General features: G+C 36.4%; 1 protein-coding gene across 1 annotated transcript in view; it reads left to right on the forward strand.

Annotated features, from left to right (window-relative positions):
• BDP1 (BDP1 general transcription factor IIIB subunit) overlaps window positions 1–12,042 on the forward strand; it is an 83,113-nt gene that overhangs the window by 58,982 nt on the left and 12,089 nt on the right. The window contains exons 27-34 of the mRNA XM_069492244.1: window positions 3,462–3,498; window positions 4,333–4,425; window positions 5,511–5,739; window positions 6,505–6,665; window positions 7,894–8,044; window positions 8,267–8,432; window positions 10,645–10,708; window positions 11,039–11,225. Of these exons, the coding sequence (XP_069348345.1) occupies window positions 3,462–3,498; window positions 4,333–4,425; window positions 5,511–5,739; window positions 6,505–6,665; window positions 7,894–8,044; window positions 8,267–8,432; window positions 10,645–10,708; window positions 11,039–11,225 (1,088 nt within the window). The remainder of the gene's footprint in view (window positions 1–3,461; window positions 3,499–4,332; window positions 4,426–5,510; window positions 5,740–6,504; window positions 6,666–7,893; window positions 8,045–8,266; window positions 8,433–10,644; window positions 10,709–11,038; window positions 11,226–12,042) is intronic.

A 12,042-nucleotide genomic window follows, 5' to 3' on the forward strand; every position in this document is an offset into this window, starting at 1 on the left:
CTATTGTGGGTCTCTTTCTCTTCCATATGAATTTTTTTTCTTTTTCTTTTTCTTTTATTTATTTATTTATTTTTTTTTGAGACAGAGTCTCACTCTGTTGCCCAGGCTACAGTGAGTGCCGTGGCGTCAGCCTAGCTCACAGCAACCTCAAACTCCTGAGCTCAAGGGATCCTCCTGTCTCAGCCTCCCGAGTAGCTGGGACTACAGGCATGCACCACCATGCCTGGCTAATTTTTTCTATATATATTTTTAGCTGTCCACATAATTCCTTTCTATTTTTAGTAGAGATGGGGTCTCGCTCTTACTCAGGCTGGTCTCGAACTCCTGAGCTCAAACGATCCGCCCACCTCGGCCTCCCAGAGTGCTAGGATTACAGGCGTGAGCCACTGCGCCCGGCCTGAATTTTAAAATCATGTCAATTTCTGCAAAGAAGTCATCTAGGATTCTCATTTGGATTGCATTACATCTGCTTATCAGTTTGAGGGATGATGCAACTTTAACAATGTTGAGACTCCATCTGTGAACATGGGATGTTTTCCCATTTATGTAGATCTTTATTTTCTTTCAACAATGTTTTGTAGTTTTTAGACTATAAGGTGTGTCCTTCATTAAATTTATTTAAAAATATGTTGTCATTTTTGTTGCTATTGTCAATGGAATTGTTTTCTTAATTTCATTTTTGGATTGTTCACCGCAAGTGTATTGGAATACAATTGATTTTTATATATTAGTCTTGTATCCTGCAACTTTGCTGGACTCTTATTCTGATGGTTTTTTAATGGATTATTTAGGATTTTCTATATGCAAGATCATGTCATCTGTAAATAGAGATAATTTGACTTCTTCCTTTCTAGTTAGTTTTCTAGGACAGCTATAACAAAGTATAGATGCCCTTCAAGTTATGATGGGATTACATCCCAATAAACTTATTGTAAAGTTAAAAACTCCTAAGTTGAGAACTCTCTAGACCACAAACTAGGTGACCTAAAACCACAAAAATTAGGCCAGGTGGGGTGGCTCATGGCTGTAATCCTAGCAGGCTGGGAGGCCGAGGTGGGAGGATCTCTTGATGTCAGGAGTTTGAGACTAGCCTGAGCAAGAGTGAGACCCTGTCTCTACAAAAAATAGAAGTTAGCCGGGTGTGGTGGCAGGCACCTATAGTCCCAGCTACTTGGGAGGCTGAGGCAGGAGGATTGCTTGAATTCAGGAGTATGAGGTTATAGTGAGCTATGATCATGCCATTGTTACTCTGTCTGTGGTGACAGAGGGAGGCTCTGTCTCACAACAAAAAAACCACAAAAATTTATTCTCTCACAGTTCCAGAGTCTAGAAGTCCAAAATCAAGGTGTTAACCAGTGCTGATTCCTTGTGGAGGATCTGAGGAAGAACCATCCCATGCCTTTCCTCCTGCCTTCTGGTGGTTGTCGGCAGTCCTTGTTATTCCTTGGCATATGGCAGCATAATTCCAACTTCTGCTTCCATTGCTAATGACATTCTTCCTTTGTGTATGTCTGTGTCTCCTCCTCCTAAGGACACCAGTCATACCAGATTAGGGTTAATCCTAACCCTCATCTAAACTTAATTACATCTGTGAAGACCCCGTTTCCAAATAAAGTCACATTCACAGCATTGGGGATTTGGACTATAATACATCTTTCTGGGGGACACAATTCAATCTGTAGCACTTCTGATCTGGATGCCTTATCTTCCCTTTTCTTGCCTAATTGCCCTGCATAGAACCTCCAGTTCAATGTTTAATAGAAGTGGTAAGAGTGAACATTTTTGTTTTATTCCTTAAGTATGTTGTTAGCCATGGATTTTTTTTTTTTTTTTTTTTTGAGACAGAGTCTCACTCTGTTGCCCAGGCTAGAGTGAGTGCCGTGGCGTCAGCTTAGCTCACAGCAACCTCAAACTCCTGAGCTCAAGCGATCCTCCTGTCTCAGCCTCCCGAGTGGCTGGGACTACAGGCATGCACCACCATGCCTGGCTAATTTTTTCTATATATATTTTTAGCTGTCCATATAATTTCTTTCTATTTTTAGTAGAGATGGGGTCTCGCTCTTGCTCAGGCTGGTCTCGAACTCCTGAGCTCAAACGATCCGCCCACCTCGGCCTCCCAGAGTGCTAGGATTACAGGCGTGAGCCACTGCGCCCGGCCAGCCATGGATTTTTAATAGATGCTCTTTATCATGTTGAAGTTGTCCTCTATTCCTAGTTTGTTGAGTGTTTTTATCATGAAAGGGTGTTGGAATTTGTCATATGCTGTTTATGTATCTATTGAGATGTTCATGTGATTTTTTTTATTGTATTGATTTTTGGATATTAAACTAAGCTTGAATCCCTGGGGTTAAATCTTACTTGGTCTTGATATATAATTTTTATATAATATGTTGTTGGCTTCGGTTTGCTAGTATTTTATTTTATTTTATTTTATTTTTTTTTTTCTTTTTTTTTTTATTTATTTTTTATTTATTTATTTATTTTTTTCAATTTAGTTTTACAGAATCAAAGAGTCTAACAGTATATCTTGTTAGATACAGTATGTCCTCATAATGTATACATTATTTCTTGTACAATGATATGAAAATATGAAACTATTGTTTTTAACTTGCACTGTTCACTTAATAATTTATCATGAGTATTTTATTGATGTTTTTATTTCCGTGTTTATAGTAGATACTGGTCTGTAGTTTTCTTGTGATGTCAGCAGCTGAAGTCCTGCTCGCATGGGGAAGAATGCTCTTTAACTGCGACCTGTAGGGAATGGGGGCCCTGTTTTCTTGTCTACAGCAGTCTGAGTCTCTGCCATGCTGAGCTGGGAGAAAGGAAGGAGAAAACAATCTTGATTCACATAGACTCTAACTGTTGTTAGCCAGTTTTCATAGATTTTCTTGAATACATGCTTTTTCATTTTTGCTCTTATGACCATTTCCAGAACCTTTAAGTGTTTTATTTTGTTTTCTTAAATCAGTTTCACTGCGAGTGGGATAGTGGAGCTCCTCAAGCTGTCACTTTGGACATTGATCCTGTAACTTCTTAATTGGTTAAAATTCATTTAAATTTTCAGACACCTAGTAGTGTGTATAAAACTTGCAATACCTTTCAGACCTTGGTTTCCATTGGGTAAAAACTTGCAGCAGATATGACTATAGAGTTGAGGGATTTTGACAGTGAAGAAGTAGAGTAAAATGGTAGATGTACATTAGCAATATGATCAGAGTTAAGATTTGCATGTAAGAAAACAAAAGTCAAATCAGGGGCAAGAGACAAAGGAATTTGGCTTTTAAGTTATTCCTGTTCTTATGAAATTTTATGAATAATTTATAAATTAAGAAAAAAAGAGCCAGTTTCCTCTGTTATCACTGAAAGTATAGAAAAACCTATAAAACATAGTGCTTTTTGAGGAAGAACATGTGTTTAGGGAAATAACTGAAGATGTTACTTATCTTTTCTTCTTCTAGGAAATGACCACAGGTGAACATACTCAAGAGGAACCAGGTAACTTAACCAGGAAACTGCTAAAGCTACCTTATTAACACTAGTACAGTGATTTAGTAGTGGTGATAGTAAATGAGTCAGTTTACTGGAGAGTTGAACAAAAAGATTCAGCTATTGAATAGTTCATCTCTATTAAAAACTTGAATTCAGCCAGGCGCGGTGGCTCACGCCTGTAATCCTAGCCCTCTGGGAGGCCGAGGCGGGTGGATCGCTCTAGGTCAGGAGTTCGAGACGAGCCTGAGCAAGAGTGAGACCCCGTCTCTACTAAAAATAGAAAGAAATTATATGGACAACTAAAAATATATACAGAAAAAATTAGCTGGGCATGGTGGCGCATACCTGTAGTCCCAGCTACTCGGGAGACTGAGGCAGTAGGATCGCTTGAGCCCAGGAGTTTGAGGTTGCTGTGAGCTAGGCTGACGCCACGGCACTCACTCTAGCCTGGGCAACAAAGTGAGACTCTGTCTCAAAAAACAAAACAAAACAAAACAAAAAAAAAACTTGGATTCTAGGAATGTTACTTTAGAAGGTGAGTTAAATGTTTGATAAAGAAGTATTTGTTAAGTGTTTTCTTTGGATTTGCACAGATGAGAGCATTTTTTGGAAGGTATTATTTAATGGGAGGTTGGTGTTTAAAGTGAGTAAAAACCACTAGTGATGATTTCTTTATTTGTAGTATATAACCTGAACAAAACACCACCGTAGTAAGGTAATAGTGGTACAGAGGATATTGAAACCTGTTACTACAAGATAGACACCTGAATTAAAAATCTTTTTTAAATAAAAAAAATTTCCCAATTCTTCGGTTTTAATGTTGGTATATTTCCTCACAAGGTACGAATGATGGAAGCGCTGAAGCTGCCATAACTTTACTTACTATGGGAGATCTAGTATTGCAGTCAGAGCTCACTCCTGAACAGGGTGATGGTAAGAAGGAAAGATAAGTCCTACCAAAAAATAGAAATTTAAAATCTGACTTCTAAGAAATTATACCTACATTTGAGTAATAAGCTTTTCACATTTGAAGTTGTCATCACTTTGTTTTTTTTCTAGAAAAGGTAATGTGTTTGTTCATCCACTATTTTACTTAACCCCTTTAGGTGGAGTGACAGCTAATTCAAGATAATACACTTAATTTATTAAGAATAATTTATATTCATGGAATAGTGTATCTAGTGAGTCCTTTATCTTTATCATCGTAAACATCATTGGTTAACTGAGCTCATTGATCACCGATCATTTTATACGTGTTTCTTTAGCAAAGGAGTTGCTGCTTGGGATGGTCTTTACAATTAGATGACAAATACAGTATGAAAGGGCAATAACAGTTATTGAGAATTTAAACTGTTTTGACAGTTTGGACAGAGCCACAAGATATGTTAACCCAGATTTTTAATATATATTAGGCTGCACTTACAGAGAAGCTATGGTCTTTACTATTTTAGTATCTCTTAACTACATTAAATGGATAATTATGCTAATTATATTATTGGTACTTACTTTGACTGGTGATGAGTGGCTTGCCATTCATTTTAGGTGTTAGACTTTTAGGCTTTATAACCATAAATTTATCAGGAAAGTCTCTGATTTTGTGTTCTATATAGGGAAACCCCATATAGGGCTTCTTTCTCAATGGCATAATGTTGCAGTGGAGCCTGTCACAAATTTCTAGGACATAAAATACAAGTTTTCATTTTTTTTCCTTCCCCCCCACCTAAATACAAGTTGTAATAAATTATAAATGAAGGCAATCGTATCTTGCAAGTGGTCTGTTGTTATGTAGTTACTCAGGTAACAAAAGAACTCATTTTTACTACAGAGTTTCGGTCTGTAAGAATTGTTAAATTTATCACTGGCATGAAATATGAGATCATAAATTTAAATTTGGAACCATACAAGGAAACTTTAACAATAATGTAGAAGTTTATAGTTATCGAATGTTGAAGAATTTATTTCATTTGAATATCTATTTAATTTGGGCCAATTTTAATTTTCTGTTCTTTTTCCTGCAGTAGGAGTATGTGTACTTCCTCAGGTTCATTCAAAGGATAAAAGCCATCTTCCTTTCAGCCCAGATGATGTAAATCAAGAAATTGTTCATGAATGTCAGGAGCTCTCTTCACCTGTTGTTAGTACGTTTCCTGCATCATTTGAAGAAAACAAGATTGTACTGGAGGAACAAAGTACTAGAGAAGAAAGTGGTTTAATGGAAAGAGTAAAGGAGAATGCTACTTCAACCAGGTTTATTTTAGTATTCAATTAACAAATATGATTAAACCTACCATCAGTTTAGTTAATAGCTTTGAGAAATGCATATGTAAATATAAAGTAGGCAATTCTAATTTCTTACCCTTTAAAGATTGGCTGATTTTGGTTTTAGTTTAATGGTTTGCATGTTAAAATTATAACAGTGTATATTGTATGTCTTTGAAGCTTTAATGAAATAGATTTATGTATTAAATAAATATATTCTCTGTTTTACAAACATAGTCTGGATTCTCTTCTTAAGACCTCTAGTAAAGTTACTACTTTGTAATTTTAGCATTAAGAAATGAACACTTTTAGTCTGGATACGGTAGCTCATGCCTGTGATCCCAGCCCTGTGGGAGGCAGAGTCAGGAGGATCACTTGAGCCCAGGAATTTGAGACCAGCCTGGGTAACATGGCAAGACCCCATTTCTACAAAAAAATAAAAACATTTAGCTGAGTGCGGTGGCATGTACCTGTAGTCCCAGCTATTCAGGAGGCTAAAGTGGTAGGATCACTTGAGCCCAGGAGTTTGAGGCTGCAGTGAGTTATGATGATGCCACTGCACTCTAGCCTGGGCAGAAGAGCAAAATCCTGTGTCTAAAAAAATCAATAAAAAAAAGAAATGAACACTTTTAGACAAAGTGGCACCTGACAGATGGCATGTTAACTGTATCAGTGCTAGACAGAATGTATCAATGTGCGAGAGCAAGATCTCATATGGTTGATAAATTTCTCTCTCCATCTCCCTATTTCTAGGAGTAAAGCTTCTAAGGTAACCAAAAATTTGAGAATGAGGAGTAGATTTGCCAAGCCCAAACCAAATCTTCAGAAGATTTTAGGGACCAACAGGTTTGATGCTCATCAGGAAGTTCCCAGTTTGTGTGTAACCAAAGGGGAAGAAGTGGACACTCAAAGAGGTAAATTTTTTTCTTCTCTTATAAGTTACAAAATTGCTTTGACACAAAAAATTCCATTAGCATTTCAAAGGAATATTCAGTCGTTAAAATTGTTTTAACTTACTATAAAAAAGTTTCAAACATACAAAAAAGTAAAATGAGCTATAAATATTCATAAATTCACCAACTAGTTTAAGTATTAGTACTGTTTTGCTGTATTTGATCAAATGGTTTCTCCTTCAAATGGTTTCTCCTTTTTTATGCACATACACATATATAGTTGACCCTTGAACTAGGGGTGCTGAACCCCTGTGCAGTCAAAAATCTGTATATAACTTTTGATTCCTCCAAAACTTAACTACTGGTAGCCTACTGTTAATCAGTAGCCTTACTGATAACATAAATAGTTGATTAACACATATTTTGTATGTTATATGTATTATATACTGTGTTTATACAGTAATGTAAGATAGCGAAAAGAAAATGTTAGTAAGAAAATCATAAAGAAAATACATTTACAAATCTGTACTGTACTGTATTTATTGATACCTAAAGTTTATGTTGTCAGTTATAAGATGAATAAGATCAATGGTAGGCAACCGCAGCTGCAGACCTCAATCTGCAGTACATATCAAGCAATTCTGGTTTTTTTTGTAACGTCATGACTTCTCTCTGCTTCTTGGGAGAATTTCCATCATCATTTGTAGTACTTTCTGTGGGTCGCATGGTGGTATTCAAGGTTTATGGCATTGCAGTAAACACAAAAAATACATGAGAACTGTGAGAGATCACTTTTTTCGTAAGCTCTCTCAGTCTGCAGGCTCAAATCTCTTTTATATGGAAGTCTTTTTCCTCCCCCTTGTGACATTATTCTTTGCCATACAGCTCTCCTACCCAAGACTTCCTCTAAGGTGGAACTAGCCAGACCTTGTGTGTACCACCTCTAAACTTCTTTTCTATGTGGGTTTCTAATTATTAGTGCCATCACCATAATGTGGGGATACAATTGCTATGGCAGACAGGAGTGAAATACCTGCAGTGGAGGATTTATAAATCATCTGTTTTACTGTTCGAAAATATCATTGGCCAGGACCACCTTCTGCCATGTGAATAAACTTGATTTTTTGGATTAAGAGAAGTTTGGACAAGTCACTATCTAATGATCTATATTTTAAGCGAGAGTATGTTTCTAATATGGACATGTGCTGTACTGTTTTGGACTATATCTTAAATGTGTTTTTTATTTAAGAAACTGAGAAAAATGCTTCCAAAGCAACAGAATTGGAAGATAAAAGCCTTGGACCAGTTACAGCAGCAGAGAATAAGGAGCAGAGCAAATTGGCATGTATACATGGTATCAAAGGGACCAGTATTTCTCAAGAAGTAAACCTAACTGAAAGGTAAAAGAGAGAAGAGATTCTGAGATTCAGTTTATATTCTGTTTCAGCTATAGCCATAAGCTGTAGATGTAATAATTTGCTTGAGAAAGGAGTACTGTTGCATTAAATATATTTTAAAAGTTCGAAAACTATCAAATTAGATGATCTTTGAAATACCTAGCTCTAAAAACAATTCTATGTTGTTAGCCTGATTTCAAATAACATGCTAAAACTCTTTTTCAGAAATGAAGATCAAGAAGAAGGATCTCAAGAGGTTCAGATATTGTCAGTTGCTCCAGTTATTTCCTCTGAGACAGGGCCCCACACACTTGGTTTGGATGTGGTTCTTGCTGAGAGTTCTGTTGAAGAGCCCCTGAGAAAGGACTCTGAAGGAGACAGTGTATCAGAGGTAAAAGAATGTAAAATATAAAAAGGGCCAGCAAGGCATTCTTTCTCCATTAAAACAAAATTAAGGTATAATTTACATAAAATAACCTTCACCCTTTTTAGTGTACAGTTCTACAAGTTTTTACAAATATATATATAATTATATAACCAATACAGTTATATAAGCAAATACATACTGTTATATCACCCTGAAATTCCCTGGTTCCCTTTTTTAGTCACCCTCTCTACCTATCCTCAGCCCTGACAACCATGGTTCTGTTTTCTTTCCCTGTAGTTTTCCTTTGCAAGAATATATTGTGCTGGAATTTTAATTGAGCGTGTTTTCAGCCTCTAGAACATAGAGATAACACAGCTAATACCCAACTTTGTTGTAAAAGCTTTGAAAAAGGAAGTGTTTTGCACACAGAAAATTCACTTCTTAGTCTCTGGATCTGAGGAGTTCATTCACAGAATGTGTTTATGGAGATGTTACTGCAATGTGTCTGACACTGTGTTAGGTATTGAAGATACAAATTTGTGGGAGACAGATGAGTGAATGAATGGTTAAATTAAATTTGATACGTGCTATGATAGAGATTTGTACAAGACTCTGTAGGAGTCAGATCCAATCTAATTAAATGAATCTCTAGGAATGGGGCCTAGGTATTAGCATTTTCTTTAAAAAGTTCCCCAGGTGAGAGAATTCTTGAACCTGAAGAACAAGTATAAATTGGCAAGTTAAAGGAGAGGAATGTGTGTAAAGAATAGCATGCCGTGTTCAGTGACTATAAGTAGTTATGAGTAAAATACGTTAGAGATGAAGTTAGAAAGGTAGCTTGCAGACAGATTATAAAAGGATTTTTATAACATGCTAAGGGGTTTGGTTATATCTAACGTTATAAGATCCCCACCCTCCCAACTTTTTAATTTTTACTTTTATTTTGGAATAATTTCAAACTTAGAGAAAAGTTACAAGAATCTTTTAAAGAATTCTCCCATACCCTTTACTTGGATTCATTGATTGTTAACACTTTGCCTCATTTGTTTTCTCTGTGTTTCCCCATTTTGCTCTCCATCTCCATAGATAGATAGATACTTTTAAAAACTGAACCATTCGAAAGTAAGTTGCAGACCTGAGCCTTCTATTTCTAAATACTCCATCATCTTGTATCTAAGATAGGAACAAGTACACTCTCTTACAGAGAAGTGACAATACTGTTGTCACAATAAGTGTTACCATATTATTAACATTGTTTCAATATTATATAATATACAGTTCCCATTCAGATTTCCACAGTTGGCCCAATCATGTCCGTTAATAGGTTTTTTAAATTCAGGATCCAGTCAAGTTTCCCACATTGCATTTAGTTGTCATTTCTCTTTACTTTAATCTAGAATATTTCTCTTGCCTTTTTTCTTCTTTTGTGAACTTGATATTTTAGATGAGTCTAAGCTGGTCCATAGTCTAGAGTTCTTTTTATTGCTTCCTCATTACCGGATTCATGATTACTACATAGGTAATGAGGTGGTCTTCCTTTTACATCTCATCAGGAGATACACATACCAATTTTTCCCATTACTGGTAATGCTGACTGATCACTTGGCCAGAATGGTGCCTGCCGGATTTCTTCATTATAATGACACTTTATATTAGAAAGTAATTTGTCGAATGAGACCCAGCAACCTGTCACCCAATGGTAGTTATAGTATCCGTTGGTGATTTTTGCCTGAGTCAATTATTGACATTGACATTTTGGTTGCAAAATGAAAGTTTTAACTTATTAAGCAGTAAAGAATTACCATCAGGATTGCATTTTAGAAAAAAACAGCGTTTGTAGTTTTGTGGAAAACATATTGGAAGGAACCATACTCGAGGCAAGGAAAGCAGTTTGCCTCCATTGAAGTGTCACCTACTAATGGTACAATGGCTAGTGTGATAGGAGTACAGAGAAGGTTGAGGGGTTGGATCTCCTTATCCTGTCACTTCAAAAATCCTTTCATAGAATACACATATTTAACAATGTAGTGAGAATTCTTTGTGTTTATGTTTATTTAAATGAATCAAAAGTTTATTGGCATGGCTAAAAGCTTCAAAACACTTGACAATTATATATGGTTAGATAAGTCTGTGAGTTTTGAAATAAGATCACTTCCCTGTATTGTGTTGTCAGGAAAACTTTTTAAAATTGAAATTTGGCCAAGCTCACTGTTTCATTTTGATTTTTTTATGGCAGTGTACACCAACTAGTATTCTAGAAGTCCAAGAAGAGAATGTAATCAGTCCTCAAGACCTAACAGGTATGATAATCTACTTCAGTGAAGTGTCATAGAAGCTGATGTATGATTTTTACCTCCCATTTAACTATGGAAAAACACAAAACAGTTTTTTTAGTCTATGGTGGCCTTAAATTTTAAAAAACCTTTAAATATTTTGTGTACCAGTTTCAGTATTCAGAGTTGTAAATCCTCTCCATGGTATATCATCTTTATCCTTTATGAAATTACTTTTTTGGGCATAATTTATATAATCTTAGTGATAAGTTCTGACACTGTTTAGAAATGAAATAAATCAATGATTTTTTAATTTCATGGTTCACCTTTTCATTACTAATTTTTAAACTTTGATAGTGAATCTAGTTGCTAATGTACACCAAGAAGGAGAGGATGAACAAGCATTCATTTTAACTCTGGTGGAAATCCCAACCAATGCAGTAGAAGACTTTACAGATGCCGCTGCACAGTTAATGCCAAACCCTTTACTGCCAGCACCCATATTGGTCAAATCAGTGAATACGGAAGAAAGGGGTGACATGAGGTAACGAATGAGTTAAACTTCTTCCTAGGAGGAAAGGTGCTTTATGAATCGAGTAGTATTAATAGAATAAGCCATTCACCAACATCATTTATAATTGTCGTGGAGATCTTATTTGGTATTTATGTGGTAACTTAGAAATGTAATGTGGTTGATTTTTGTATTTGATAAAGGTGCTATTTAAATGGTCAATGTGGCTGGGCATGGTGGCTCACACCTGTAATCCCAGCACTGTGTGAGGCCAAAGCAGGAAGATTGCTTGAAGCCTGGAGTTTGAGACCAGCTGGGTAACACAGTGAGACCCTGTGTCTACAAAAAATTAAAAAAGTTTGCTTGTGTGGTGGCGAGTGCTTGTAGTCTTAGCTACTTGAGAGGCCAGGAGTTTGAGGGTATAGGGAGCTATGATCATGCCACTATACTTCAACCTGAGTGACAGAGCAAGACCCTGTCTCTTAAAAAAAATGTTTAATATAATACTACTTCTGTATGAAACTTCTTTGATATTTTATTTCTAAACCTAAAATTATTTAGCAGTCTGGGCCAGGTGTAGTAGCTCATACCTGTGATCCCAGCACTTTGGGAGGCCAAGGCAGGAAGATTGCTTGAGGCCAGGAGTACTGGACCAGCCTGAGCAAGAGCAAGACCCCCATCTCTACAAAAATTAACTATGCGTGGTACTGCGGGAGGTGAGACAGGAGGATCACTGGAACCCAGGAATTGGAGGTTGCAGTGAGCTGTGATGACGCCACTGCACTCTAGCCCTAGCGACAGAATGAGACCTCGTCTCCGGGGGGGAAAAAAAATATATTAGCTGAATGTG

This window comes from Eulemur rufifrons, chromosome 17 (assembly GCF_041146395.1).
Source record: "Eulemur rufifrons isolate Redbay chromosome 17, OSU_ERuf_1, whole genome shotgun sequence".
Taxonomy (NCBI): Eukaryota; Metazoa; Chordata; class Mammalia; order Primates; family Lemuridae; genus Eulemur; species Eulemur rufifrons.